Here is a 14783-nt window from a genome sequence, read left to right on the forward strand (position 1 = left end):
TAACAGCAGCAGCCTCCAGAAAGCATATGATGTCTGACACTTTGGGCAGTGCCTCGTTTGGGTAGGCCTTGGAAAGTGCCTAGATGGCACTCAGAAAGCAAGAGGCATTGCTCCTTGTATTGCTGAACCCTGGTGGCAAATACCTCCGAAGGATGCCACTGAAGAACCAAGTTGTGGGTGATCAAATCCAAATCCAAACACAGGACACTGACCACCAGGACAGGGACAGTGCCCTGAGAAGTGTCAGAACATGTGACATACAGGCGACTTGTAAGAAATACAAAGTCCAAGGATCTCCATAGTTATCAACATGGCATCAAGACAAATGAGCATGAATGAATGAACAGTTTACAAATTTGACCTAATATTTTAAGTTGTTATAAGTATTTTAAGCTCCTCAGGCATGCTATCTGTCAGGTATACTGCCTGAAAGGTATTTACTGCTACAGGCTATCAGAGAAAAAGTGTAATTGTAACAGAAACCGAACAGACAGCAATTCTTAGAATCATAGAATCTTTAAGGTTGGAAAAGACCTCTAAGATGATCAAATCCAACCGTCAACCCAATACCATCATGTCTACTAAACCATGTCCCAAAGTGCCACGTTTACATCCTGGTGCACTTCACAGAGAAGATCAAAGCGGCACTGACAGCTACAGTCAACAGAAAAGGAAAAAGAAAAAAAAAAAAGGTAAGGCATTAAAAAATATTTTAAGGTAAAGACAGAAAAATACTTTGTTTTTAATTCTGAACACAGCCCAGAAAGCAACATTTCCTACTTGGGAAAAGATAGGGATTATAAATGAAGCAGAATGTATTTGCATTTCAAGTGACAAAGTTTAAAAATCAAAATATTTTAACAACCAGTAATTGGGAATTATCTCCTTCCTTGCTTGCTACATTTTGCACTAGCAACTACTCTAGGCATCAAAGCCAGCTTAACAGTTTGTGTGTGTTTTCTGCCTTGCAACATACAAAGGTACATACCCTTATTCTGTAATTCCAGCAATATAGATACATGGCTGCAAATAAAATCTTAACATCTTTTGACTATTTAAAGTCCAGTGCTGCCACACCATACTATGCAAACAAATTATCTTATGGAGTTACAGAAAGCTAGCACACTGGAAACGTTACCTCATTCCACAGTTTATACAGACTTACACACTTAAACTGCTAGCTTAAAAAGATTACAGAAGTAATTCAGTAAAAATGGTCATATGTTTATGTGATAAATAGTGTTGTTTAAAGCTGGCTATAGATTAAGCTCTTGGACCATCAGCAAATATGCAATCCCAGAAATACAAGTCACTTAAACGGCATTCACACTTAATGAGAATACATTTTTCATCCAGATGAAAATAAATGTATGTTCAAAAACAAAATAAAATCTCTTATTAAATGGTTTGCAGATTTATTAGAACTTTAATATACTCAATATTTTATCAAGCTAGTTGCATATAAAGGGATCTCCACCATATACATTACAATTTCTGTGCATCATCTAAAAAAAAAAAAGTCACCACAAAGTAGTATTTTACAGATTACAGTTAACTTAATTAACCTAAAAGTGAACCCTTCTGTAATTTGATTTAAGACACTAACCCGCACATTGCTTCTAACTGTAATATTTAAATTAGGTTTCACAGCAAGCTCAACCTGCATTTCAGTGAAAAGAGGTTACTGCCATCTCAACTTTTGAATTTCTCTCCTAACACTGGAAAAATTTCATGTGGTGTTTACTCCAAATAAGGATAAAGTATATGACAATTCCTTTACACAGCTTGCTCAGAACATGTATGCCTCAAGAAAATTAGGAAACTCCTCCAGTAAAAGGAATTCACCCAAATTTGTGAATGGAAAAAACATTTTAGATTGTTCTTGATTAACGCTTGGAGCTGCTCATAAAAAGCAAAACCAGCAAGCACAATAGGTAAACTAGTATTGGATATGACTTAAAGCAAAGAAAATTAGAAAAAAGCAGATTCTACCTGCAACAAATGTTTCCCAATTTAGAAGAAACTTTAAAAGGGACTCACGCAGATAATCAACAAATAGGTTTTCTGTTATCTTCATAGGATGCTAGTTTACTGGCCAGGCACATACATTGTAAATATACAAAGAATCCAGAGCGCTGAAATTTACACAGCACTTAAAGGATTTAACCTAACAGAGGTGGGTAGGACACAGGAAAAATATTTAACAACTTATATAAATATATTAAAATCTCAGCAAGAAATGTAAGAGCCCATGCACACAAGACAGTAAATTGAAAAAACATTTAAGACTTGACTTTTCCTTTCAACAGCACTGACACCTGAATTCCGGAAAGTTAACCATTTACAGTATCTTATAGCAGTCTTTATCCGCACAATCTCTATGTACTGAATCATACAGACATTACACAGCACATGAACAAGCAGCAGATGCATCAAGGGAACAGGAGCTATATGCATCATGTGGCCTGCCCAGTTAGAGGCAAATATCAGAAAAATTGTTTCTGACATCGGCAGAGATACAATCAATATAGCTAATTGTATACCCGTCATTTTCAATAGTTAATCCACAGTACGGGAAAGGGGAGCTTTAGGTAAAAATTGAGTACCCAGTCTCAGAAGTGACAGAAGCAGAGACTTATCTTTCAAAAACTGGGTCCGTTCTGGACTGGCCTTGATGCACATGCAGTACATTTGTTTTCAGAATGCAAGATTAATTGGGAATGTCTGCACTAGTGTTTCGATTTCCATATTTGTGATGGATGATCAGCAATACAACTCCTAAGAAGAAGCATATGGACCCAACAGTGATGTAAGCAATTCCCAGAAAAGGATTTTTGCCTCCCATCCACGAGATGGTGCTCAGGATCATTCTTTTTCGTCCATCAAAACTGTGTACAGGATAATCTGAAAAACATTTAGGAAAACAAGAAGCACGTTTCCAAATCTAGCTTGATGTGGTCAGGCACATTAAGATTTTGGGTCATTTTACTCAGGTTCCAAATACAAACTGCTGCCTTCAAATAACGAAGGTGTAAATACGAACATTTAGCCGTTCTTTTAGGCTAAGACTAATTTTGGCACGGTCAGCTACTCCAAGAAAAATGCCACATTAGGAGATGTTAACTCCTTTTTAAGGGAAAAGTAAATGCACCATTTTGTGGGTTCTTGAAAGCAGCTTCACTAAAATGAGGGAAATTCTAAGTTTTAGTTCCTGTATATTTTTAGTACAAAATTTTTCTTTATGTTCATTCAGTTTTATATGCATTCCTCAGTTTTGCAGCAAAGGAAGACACTGCAGTAGCTATTTAAAAATGATCATTAAGTGTTTTCAAATTTTAAGAATTTGGTAACTATGACAACCCTCCTCCTCTAATCTCCTGCACTTCTACCTAGTCTTTAGTTTGTCCAAAATAGAATGACAAACCTCCACTTGATCCACAGCTCTGACATTTTTCTGACCTCCGAAGTCAGTCTGCCCTTAATTGCACATTGTCATTACACCCTGAAGTTCTCAAATTTCTAGGCTGCCAACTACCTCTGTTCTTTCCTTTTTCCTATGCTCTCTCAATTCCTTTACAACACCCAAGCAATCCGATTTCCCTCTCACTATGAAGCCACTAATTCTATAAAAACTTGCACAGAAGTAAAAGATGGTAATACTCTACCCAATTCTCACTACTAGTTTTCAACCACAGCTCAATACCATAATTTTTCAGAGCTGCTAAGAAAAAAGGCTAGTTCAATTTGAACTTGCACAAATACATGCCCATGTAATCCAGCTAAGGCCCTTAGCTGCTTTCAAAGGATACTGTACGCAATATCCAAAGAGTATTTTCCAGCCTGTAAGGTAGGCTGTAAGTTATTCTTCCTTTCAATGAGACGATACAGCTTGCGAAAGGTTGGCAGAGCAGCAGTACGCATCCACACAATGAAGTCTTCATTGATAAAGCCATTGTTGTCAGGCTCCAAGTCCAGCATATACACTGGCTTGGGCCAGTTTACAGGTTTTGTTGTGCCTAGGATTAAATGAAAATAACAACAATAAAGTATTTCAAACACAGGACTAAGTAACACACTGGCTCATCAAAATTCTTTCTAATATTACAAAAACCCCCATATTAACTTCTAAACAGTATGAACAGACAGGGTGGCTCGCTACTATTGCAAGACACTGGGCTGTTTAAGAACCTTTTATTTTGCAGCTTAAACTGTAGTGCATATCGATTTATTCTCATGACAGCACTGTCCATTTGTTTAAACAAATTTGTCTCCCCTACCTATTTATATAGCTATAAAGTCTTGTCTCAAAACATTACTCTACCTTAGTGACATAGTTCTCCATTATGATGATTGCTCCTCGGCTCACTCGTTAAGAGTTTGACTACCACTTCCTGGACCATGAGCAAATAAAATTATGTACAATATTTTAGATGATGCCATACGAATGTTTTGGCTTATTTTATTGGAAATACAATTCTACACTGTATCAAGGTAAGGTATCTGCTTTTCCAAGGGTAGCATCACATCGGTAACACGTAATTTGGCTGTGACTAGGCGAGAAACGCACATCAGGTTAAACCTGAAATTATTACATACCTTGCATAAGCACACACACACACCCCTTAAAGCCCTGAGGAAGATTATTTTCAGACATTGGTAGCCAAAGAAAACTTTGATTAACCAAACTGTATTTAACCTAACAAATGACAGACATCAGTCACTTTTAATCACAAAAAAGAATCAGGTTTTTTGAAAACTTTGCACACTCTAGCAGTAGAAATATTTAAATGAAAACTCCATGTGAAAGAGTTTCATTAAACAACTGCAGGATTTCTTTTCAAGTTAAATCCAAGCATTAGGGCAGTTGTACTGGTTTTGGCTGGGATAGAGTTAATTTTCTTCATAGTAGCTGGTATGGGGCTGTGTTTTGGATCTGTGCTGCAAACAGTGTTGATAACACAGGGATGTTTTCGTTACTGCTGAGCAGTGCTTACACAGAGCCAAGGCCTTTGCTGCTTCTCACCCCACCCCACCAGCGAGGAGGCTGGGGGTGCACAAGGAGTTGGGAGGGGACACAGCTGGGACAGCTGACCCCAACTGACCAAAGGGATATCCCGTACCATATGACGTCACGCTCAGCAATAAAGCCAGGCAGGTAGAGGTAAGCAGGGGCTGCCATTGCTCAGGGACTCAGATGATGATGAGCAATCATTTTCTTTTGCATCACTTGTTTTTCCTTGTGTTTTATTTTCCTCTCTCTTTGTAAGAGAAAAAAAAACAAACAACAAACCAAACCCAGCAATGTGGGTTTTTTTATTATTAAACTGTCTTTATCTCAACCCACAAGTTTTCTCACTTTTACCCTTCCAATTCTCCCCCACACCCCACTGCGGCGAATGACTGTGTGGTGCTCAGTTGCCAGCTGGGGTTAAACCATGTCAGCAGTGCACATAGTCAATTTTTCTCAGTATTCAAGGTGGGGAAAAAGATCAGAAATAAAAAAAAAAAATGATTACAATAAAGGTAAAACCCAAACACTTTCACGTGAAATTTGCAACTTTCATTATTTAAAGACAACCTTTCTAGATAGCAGAGTAGTCCTCAGCTTGGATTTCTTCAGAGCACCACAATATTTTTTAATTAGGACATTCAGTAAAATGTTGCCAGTGAGGTAAAACTCATTGGAATCAAAATACGTTTGAAGTGTTTTGTTATTCTTAAAATTTCACTTTTTTTTTTTTACCTTGGAAAAGTGCAGTTAAGTTATTTCCATCTCCTGTAGGATTCCTGAACTTTACATTTTTATCCGTCCACCATGCAATGCCTTTTTTAATCAAAGTAATAGGAATCCTTGTGTCATTGTCAATGCGGTATAATTTCAATGTATCTAAGGAGAAAATCAAATTAGAAAAACAGCTGAAGAAACTTTCATTAGACAGATGATCCTGCCGGGCAATGAAACAATTACCTCCAGGAGAAACAAAAACCAAACCTGGACAAGGCATTTATTACCTGCCTGCCACAATCACATGCTGTTCTGTAAGAATCAATGTATGTTAGATAGCAGCGTATTCTCCATATATGATACCTCTGTTTCTACTCCACAGGAGTAACAGCTTCTCACAAGCATTTCCATCCTTTGTATGCCATCAGATTAATTCTGATAGCAATTTTGAAAACAGCACCAGCAGTACAATACAAGATATTTATTTTATACTGAACAATGAAAATGAATTGCAAATTATTCTGAGTAAAGACATCATGGGCCTCTCTTTTTGGAATTAACACAACCCAAAACACACACTAGATCACAAAAACATTAAGCGATAACTTAAAACTGTGGTACCATACCATTAAACATGCTGTTGGCAATAGCTCCACAAGGAGCAATGGGTTTGTCTTCATTTGTGCGGTAAGGCTCACATTCCTTACTTGGATTCTGATAGTTAGAAAGAAAAAAGGCAGATGAGTCTGTGCTAGTTTATCCAACTAACCTGTCTGGTTTTTTTACTACAGTACCTCAATATTGTGTACGTCTTAAATGTACCACAAAATAATCTTTTCACAAGTCAGGTTATTTACAAAGACTTCAGCATTCTAGTTATAAAATAAAACTAGTTAGTTTATTTTACAAGCAGGAATAAAATCTAAATAAAACATGAATAAAGTCAGAATCACATCATGGCCATATTAAAATAACGCTTTTCTTGGAAGCTATTAGAACTTTTTTCCTTTTCTTGTTTAATAGAAACAATTTCCCAACAGGAAGTACTCAAGTATTCTTTTATTAAAGGGGCTTTTTAAGTAGCATCAGTGTTATAGAAAATAAGACTGTAACAAGAAACCAAGCATAACATAAAAAAGCAAAAGGTTACAAGGACTCCAACAGCATGCCAAAAATGCAAGCAGAAAAAGTCCCCCGCCAAAACCCCTGTGTCAGTCATCAGATGTAACCTCCTGAAACTCCCCTTTTTTAAAGTTTACAGATAAAAAGGAGACTCGTTCTTGCTGGAGCAAGAACCCAACTCGATTTCCACTCCTCAAAGCAAAAGAGGAGGTCTGACCCTAAACATTACGCAGTACCTTGAACAGAATACACAGTACTCATATTTTCCAATATTGCTGATGTTCAATATTGAACCAGTCTACAAAAATGGATGCATTTAGCTGCAACATCCAAACCAAGTGCGAGGCAACCAAATATTATTTTATACTGAAAACAAAAACTTCAGACAGAATGGATACAGATAGATACTACTGACTGAAGATAGCAAGACAGTTTAAAACTATTCAAATTTGAGAACTGATTGAAGTATTGCATTGCTGTCCACTTAACGAAATTATTGACATGAAATTTTACGGTATTGTACAGTTATTTCTGTGAACAAAATATGAATTCCTTATGGTTGTCTTCTGTTATGCATAAAGTCTAGTACCTCATTATTATTAAATTAAATATTCTGCTATGTGGCAATCTATGCAATAGTCAGAAGTTAGTTGCTTATTAATATCCAAGCTTGAACACCTACAAGTAGTGAACTGTTGTCTCCGTTTAGCTGGCTATCATCTCGAGATTTCACATAACGACGATGGTTTTGATAGAAGTTGGAAAGTCCGTAATACATGAATACATTACTCTACAAGAAGCAAGATGGAACAAGATGGGTTTTCATTCACACAAAGCTTAAATTTTAACCTCTTAAACTCTGTGTTTACTTTACAGCAACATTCATAAAGTACGAGGCTCAATCCTTTCTTCACACTGAGTACGTAAGAGTACTATCCTAACATAAGCTGGCATCCTGAAAGCAAACAGTATAAACATGCCATTAACTATCAGAATGATATTCATCAGCACTATTCCGAACACCTATCTTGTTCAATGTTAAGCACATAATTCTCATTATTTGCCTCGAATTTGTCAGAAAGCACGTATCTGGTATTTCCAATTCTTGTTGAACTGAGTTTTTGCAAATGATGCAGGTATAGCCGATCTACTCACCAGCTGTAAGACACATACAGTAAACCTAAATGTGTAAAACATAAGCATTCCATTTAATGTTGTACATTTCCAGATAAAGAGAGGCATCAAAAACTATCTCATCCCTGCTACTGAAAAGGCACACAAAAATCAGATCCAAGTTCATAGGAAAACTAGAAATAATCCTTCTTAAAAAAAAAACCCCAACAAACCCAAACTTAAGTGATAGAGCTTTCCTATCAGTTATGAAATAAATCTTAGAAACTGTTCTAATTTCACTTTGCATAGAGGGTAGCATACCTCAAATGAATGTTCCAATGTAAAATTGATGGTGCAAGTACAAGGTGGTGTGCCGTCCCAGGACACATTTAAACATTTGTTGCAGGGACTAGAAGGCTCTGTTCCTGTATAGTCAATCTACAACAACAACAAAAAGTCAGTAATTTACAATGGGAAAATAAAGAAAATTGATTAATAAGCCAGAGAGAGTTGACAGGGCCTTTATTTTGCCATAGTATTGCACCTCAACTCCAAAAGCCCATTCAGGCCTGTCTGATATCTCAAGAGGCCCCTTCCAACCTAAATGATTTTGTGATTCTGTCTACGTGCTTGATTTCAGCCTCAAAGTTAACACTGAGGTGAACCATTACCGCTGGGGGAAAACAAAACAAAACTAAACCAAAACAAACAAAACAAAAAACACATACCAAAACATAAACAGCAGATACTCCAGAAACGATGTTTCCAAACACACACATGCTATACAATACACAGATCTGAGCTTTTACATGCTTTCCAGAGGGGTGAAACTCTAGATATTTACTAAAAAAAGGTCTGCATTAGAAAACTTGCTTTGCTGACCTTTTTTTTTAAAAAAAAAAAAAATCACTTAATGCCCAAGAACTCTCCTGAAATAGGGAAAATGAAGACATTTATACCGTTTTGCCAGGAATGGTAAAATACCAGTAGACAGACAAGAAAGATGATCAGTGTTAATCTCGTTTATACAGTATTATCTTTCTTTAATGGTGTAGCTCAAAACCCCCCAGTATTTGTAATCTATACATACAGGCTACCTGGACAGTATGCATAACATATCCCGAGCAGCCAGAAGCTGACCATACGGCCCAAGTCACCTTGAAGTTGTTTGACCACAATAGCTCTCCCTCATGTGTAGCTCCAGCATGTGAATGGCAGGAAATAATTTACTTGAGCTCCACAGGCTAGCTCCAAGCGTAGCAGGAAAAAGCTTCCATCTGTCTATAAACTATGTATTTCTACACTTAGAATGAACTTCCTATTTAGAATTTAGACTCAGATTGGTGCAACGTATACCAAGTTATGGCAACAAACTGCTTAACAGCAGTATCATTTAAACTACAACACCTGTGTAGTTTTATGAAAGGTGCTGCAAATGGTTTGCCCTGATCTATGCTTGTAGTGAAATGCATTATTAAGAATTAGAGTGATTTATGATCTCTCCTAACACCCGTATTAAGGTTAGCTACAATAAACATGCAGTTTCAAGGTTCAGGAATAACTGAAGCTATTTTCTTCTGGATCTTCTTCAAGGTCTCTCCTCCTGCGATTTCTTCGGCATCTCTTAAACTACAGCCCCTCCCTCAGCACTTTTCTTAGTATGTGCGCTGCTGCCAGATTTCTGACAGATGAGACCTACACCCTAACAAGCCTAGCTGAAACGAGTCAGCTTCAGAAGCTATTAGCTGGCAGAGAGAGAGAGGATCACATAATCTTTGCTTCCTTCCCTGAACAAGATATTGAGTTTATACTGATCTAGAAATAGCATTACTGCAGCAGTCCTGAAGAGCTCTATTTAGCTACAGCAGACCGACCACCACTGCTCTCAACAAACAATGCACCTCATTTGTTCAAGGCTAACTTGGTGTTGGTTTTTTTTATCCTGCTGAAGTCATCTTAAACAAGCACTTCCTTTAGAAAGAACTTAAACCTCCACATCTCGAGCTAGTTCTTCTCTGTGTGGAGAAGTTTTAGATTTAAGAACAAAACTCAAATACTCTAAGGTTGCAAAAGATCTGAAGATTTCACTTTTAAAAATATAATTGACTAAATTCTGTGGAGCATGAAATTGATGTATATTGAAAAAGAACCATGCTTTTGACCACTGCTATCAGCTTCAATGCTATCCAAGAGCTTTCCTGTACAGTAACTGCCAACACAAGTGGGTTTTTTTCTGCATCCCCATTTACAGGTTACATTCAATAGCTAGCTTAACTAAAGAGATAGTGGTATCTGGCTTCATCTCTGACAAAACAATGGAACCAGGACTCTGAGAACTGAAGGACTGACGTTGGGGTCCATGGCAGGAACCCGCCTGACCCACTGTTCTGTCCCCAGGGATCGGCCAGCAGCTGAGTATGACAAACCCCCATTGACTGCGCCCTTCCCCACAACTGCTGATCCAAGGACATCGGGTACATCCAAGCTATCCAGCACCAATGGCTTTTCAGGCTGTTGATGGCCTTCTCCATTGATTTACATTTTTGCAGTACAGAGATAACATAACTATTGCATAAACATATTCTCCAAACCATTTGTGATTTTTAGACTTCATACGCTGTCACATATTTATCCTACTCTGCTTGGCCACTTCTTGTATAAAAGACATCCCGTAACTCTGGTCCTCTTTACTATCCCTCTCTGTAGATTTTATTAAGTTTCATGTAATTTATGAGATGGCGCTACTGGAACTGCACACAACACTGAAGATGTATGCAACACTAATCTACTTTGTTTCAGTTCTTCATTCCTCGTCATGCCCTAAAGCCTATTTGGCTTTCTAACTATGATTATGCATTTCACAGCACAAAGATCTGTTTCCCCACACAATTAATGTTTTGGATATTCCTCAGTTTTTAATCACATTTTAATATGCTGTCAATACTTCTTAGCCATTCTAAAAAAGAAAAATAAATCAGGAAATAAAGAACTCTTTCACCCTTTAATAACAGGACAAAAATACGCACTTACACAGCTGATTCTCATTTTCCACCCAAATGAACTATTTTCATGATAGACCCAAGATAAATGGCTGTTTATACCCTTTAAAACAGTGAGAAAGTGCTAGAGAACAACCAACACAAAAAACCCCCCATAATTCTAGTACACTTAAGCTGTTGGAAATCTTCCACATTTGAATTCAAGAGAGCTTATAAAGGAAATCAATGGAAAAGCTACATTTTGCTCCTCAGTCCCGGCACCTGTATGAGAACAACACAGTTCGCAGAGATACAAATGGCTGCAATATCTAGTTCCAAGAAAGGGTGATTTGAACTGTACATAAATGTGTATTTCAGGGGCATGAATTATACATCCTATTCAATTCCAATACACTAAGTTTACAGGCAGATTATATATATATACACACACGCGCACACACACTTAACAAGCATGCTATTGTCTAGGAGGTGGGTGTAAATAACTACCTCTGCTTCCTCCTTCGATTACATTTTTAAAAGAGCTTAGTCACTGCACCTAGCTTCTATATGTCTTGTCTCCCAGAGCTAAATTTACAGCTATTTGTGAATAATACTTGGAAGTTACTAACAAAAGACAGCATACTAAGCAGGGACATATCTCAGCTAAGCATATAGGCGATAGCAGTGTCTTAAACTGCATCCCTCACTGCTGTTCAGAGCCCAAATGTTGGTCTGTAAAATGTTTCATCAACATTTTGTTGCTGCAACTGTAAAGCCTTTTTTGATCTAAACTTTTTTTTTTCCAAAATTCAGCTGCCTTTAAAATGATAATCTCACTTGCAGAATTTCTACATTATAACACTTTATCAAGTGTTATAATGTGGTAACACATGAGGATCAGAGAACAGAACCCAAGTTTCCCCATTCTTACCCGCATACCCTGCTTGTCTGATCATACTCTCAGAAGTCAAGAACTCTGTCCCTCCCGTCCTCACGAAAGCCTTATGATCTGACTTGGGAGAGCTTCATGTGACATGGATAATACAAGTCTGAACCCGCACAGTAAAACACACAAACAAATGAAACCCTTTCTAATCTTGAATATCTTGAAATTAGAAAGGGTGGAAGGCCAGCACCTACCAACTGGTTTCTAAATATAAATGGCTGCTATTGCTTTATATATGCATAGGGGAGCATCAGTTATGCTCCCAGCTCACCTATGGATTTTTGTACTGCACATTAGGTGGGAACATCTAGTTTTTGGCTCCTACTGGCACTTATCAGGAGTACATGACTGAGCGGCTAAGCCACAATAGTATATAAAAATTCCGTATATGCATACAGCAGCAATATAGGCACAAGGAGTCATATTTTTGGACTCGTGAAACTCTGCTGCATTTCCTGTCCCTATAGATCAAAACAAACCCAGTCATAATGAAAAAAAGGAGATATATTTTTTCAATTATATTAACCTTACAATCATTATTACTTTCTATTGCTTTACTATAGAAATGGCTATTTGAAATGCAATTGTGAAAAAAAAAATCAGTTGGCAAGGATTTGGGTTTTTTTACTTCTCTTGAGTGTCCTGTTGAAAACATGTGATTGTATTTACCTTAAATATAACTGTAACACGACAATTTAAAAGTCTACATGCCCACAACAACTTGGAAACGTTCTCTGAAGCGCTTGTGTCAATCTTCAGATGTCCTGCATAACCTCAAACCTTGACACAAGAAGCAATTGCTTTTTAAAAATATGCTTACATATAACATTTGGACACTGAAAAATATACTTCAGCTTTGGGTGTGGTTTTTTTTTCACGTCTGTTTTTCTCCTTGATTGGAATTTTAGTTCTTAACATAAAAGGGAAGTATACCTTAAATTGATTTTATTACAATATTGTTTGTATTTTAACAAAAATATGAAAATATAATACCATTTATTGCCTGCCTCAGGATTTCTTTAGTTAATTGGACTTCATTGCCACATTGCTACCACTAGCCACGCCACTGTCTTGAACACTACTTATTTGAAAGTGACAGCTTAGTCTGATAACTAGAACGATTTGATCCACAAAAATTCATGTTCTCCAATATAGCAATCCAACAAACAACTACACTTTTTTTTTTCCCTACAATCAATCTTGGTGGCATTAGCTCACTGAAACTAATCCTAGCTGTCAATTTGCTTTTCAAGGTTGTCCCTAAGCCCTCTGCGTTGTTTCCTTACAACACAAAGTGATTCTGTTACCAAATGGAACGGTGATACACGGTTCAGTTTTTTGTTAATGCTCAGCAACTTTTTACAGCAGTGGTGTGGTTAATTATGAGATATAAATGACTCAGGTTTTGTAAGCATAATTAGAATAAGCCACACTGTTCAATCTTTGTTTGTAAGTTTACTCAGGACACCCTGATCTCCCATAGAGCATCTAAAACGTTAAATCATTAGCAGTCATAAGAATTACAGCACTACATTCACCACAGAGTCTTGTCCTGAAACTACAATTACTTTGGAAGATTTGAAGATACATAACCCATTACCACAAGCTATCCCGAGGATGATGCACACGCTTTCTGTACTACTGAGAACAACACCTCAAAACTCGCATCGGGCTGTGTCGATCAGACACCGGCATTACGCTCCCTGGCAGTCCACTCAGGAGCGCTGGCAAGGCTGGCAGCAGGGTGCAATCTACGCGGAAGATACTCTGTGAGCTCAACTTCTGCTCAGGGTAATTAGTGGATGGTTTGTTAAAGAGTACAAACGTTAAACTGAAACGGAACAGCCAGGGCGAGGTGTCCGCTCACCACACAAACCACGTAACCCACCTCTACTTCCCGCCGAGTGTCGGCAGGAAGAGACGGCGGCAGATTTCGCAAGGAGGAGCAGGCCGAGTTACGGGTACGCGATCCCTAACACCGCTCGCCCAGCCCGGCCCGGCGCCCTCCGAGCGGGCTCCGGGGGCTCCCCCGCCACCGCCCCGCCCGGGCACACGGCCAGGCCCAGGCACCCACCGGCCGCCGCCGTCCTCCGCCCCTGCCGGCGGGAGGAGCCTGACCCCGCGCACCTCATACTCGCGGATGTTGTTGGAGGTGACGAAAATGCCGATGCCGATGGGGATGAAGATGAGGCCGATGATGAAGAAGGCCGGCAGCACCGTGCCCGCCGTGAGGATGGGCTGCCAGGCCGGCAGCCGCTGTTGCTTGAACGCCGTGTTATCGGGCTTGCGGGTCTTCACGGCCCCGCCACTGCCGCCCACCGCCCCGCCGCCCGGCACCCCGACGCCGCCCGAGGGGTGCCCGTCCGCTTCCTCCTTGGCGCTGTAGTTCACCGCCATCCCTACCCGGCGTCGCGCGCTGCCACCGGCACGGCCGGCGACACCAGCCGCCCCGACACGTGACCCCGCCCCCCGCCCGACACGTGACCCAAGGCCCCCGCGCCTGCGCGCTCGGCCGCAGCAGACGAGAGACAGCGGGCGCGCGCCTGACGAGCATAGCAAGGCGCGCGGCTGATGACGCGCCCCCTGGCCACGCCCCACCTTTCCCAGTGGCGAGAAGACCGCCTCGCCCACGCTGCGCATGCGCAGAAACTGGAGCTGAGGAGGCCGAGCTGCGCCTGCGCGCTTCGCCTCTTTCCGCCGGCGCGAGGCGGGTGGGCGGGGTTAGTGGGGGCACGCGCAGTGGTGCTCGGCGCGCTGGCGGGCGTGAGGGGAGTGGTCGTGGTTCCCGCTTAGCGCTTTGCTGCGCTCTGGGCAGCCGGTGCCGCTGTGGGACCGAGGCCTGCCCTGCTGCCCGCCCCCACGCCGTGGACGCTGTCTGGCGACCGGCGCCGTCATGCCT

At 40.0% G+C, this 14783-nt stretch overlaps 1 protein-coding gene across 1 annotated transcript; it reads right to left on the minus strand.

Moving 5' to 3' along the window:
• Positions 1 to 1401: 1401 nt before the first annotated feature.
• TMEM30A (transmembrane protein 30A) lies at positions 1402 to 14392 on the minus strand. Its single transcript, XM_054819905.1, has 7 exons — positions 14012 to 14392; positions 8282 to 8398; positions 7530 to 7637; positions 6352 to 6439; positions 5744 to 5887; positions 3810 to 4016; positions 1402 to 2904 (listed from the first exon to the last, which is right to left on the minus strand). Exons 1-7 carry the CDS (start codon positions 14279 to 14281, stop codon positions 2711 to 2713), a joined length of 1128 nt encoding a protein of 375 aa, XP_054675880.1. The 5' UTR covers positions 14282 to 14392; the 3' UTR covers positions 1402 to 2710.
• Positions 14393 to 14783: the final 391 nt, after the last annotated feature.

This window comes from Grus americana, chromosome 3 (genome assembly GCF_028858705.1).
Source record: "Grus americana isolate bGruAme1 chromosome 3, bGruAme1.mat, whole genome shotgun sequence".
In the NCBI taxonomy this organism is placed as follows: domain Eukaryota; kingdom Metazoa; phylum Chordata; class Aves; order Gruiformes; family Gruidae; genus Grus; species Grus americana.

Excerpts from the sequence above, each read along its gene's own strand:
- TMEM30A (XM_054819905.1), bottom strand. The coding sequence starts at position 14,281 with ATGGCGGTGAACTACAGCGCCAAGGAGGAAGCGGACGGGCACCCCTCG. Across the intron at positions 7,638-8,281 it reads CATTGGAACATTCATTTGAG|AGTAATGTATTCATGTATTA; the intron begins GTATGCTACCCT and ends TGCTTCTTGTAG. Across the intron at positions 4,017-5,743 it reads CTTAACTGCACTTTTCCAAG|GCACAACAAAACCTGTAAAC; the intron begins GTAAAAAAAAAA and ends ATTTAATCCTAG.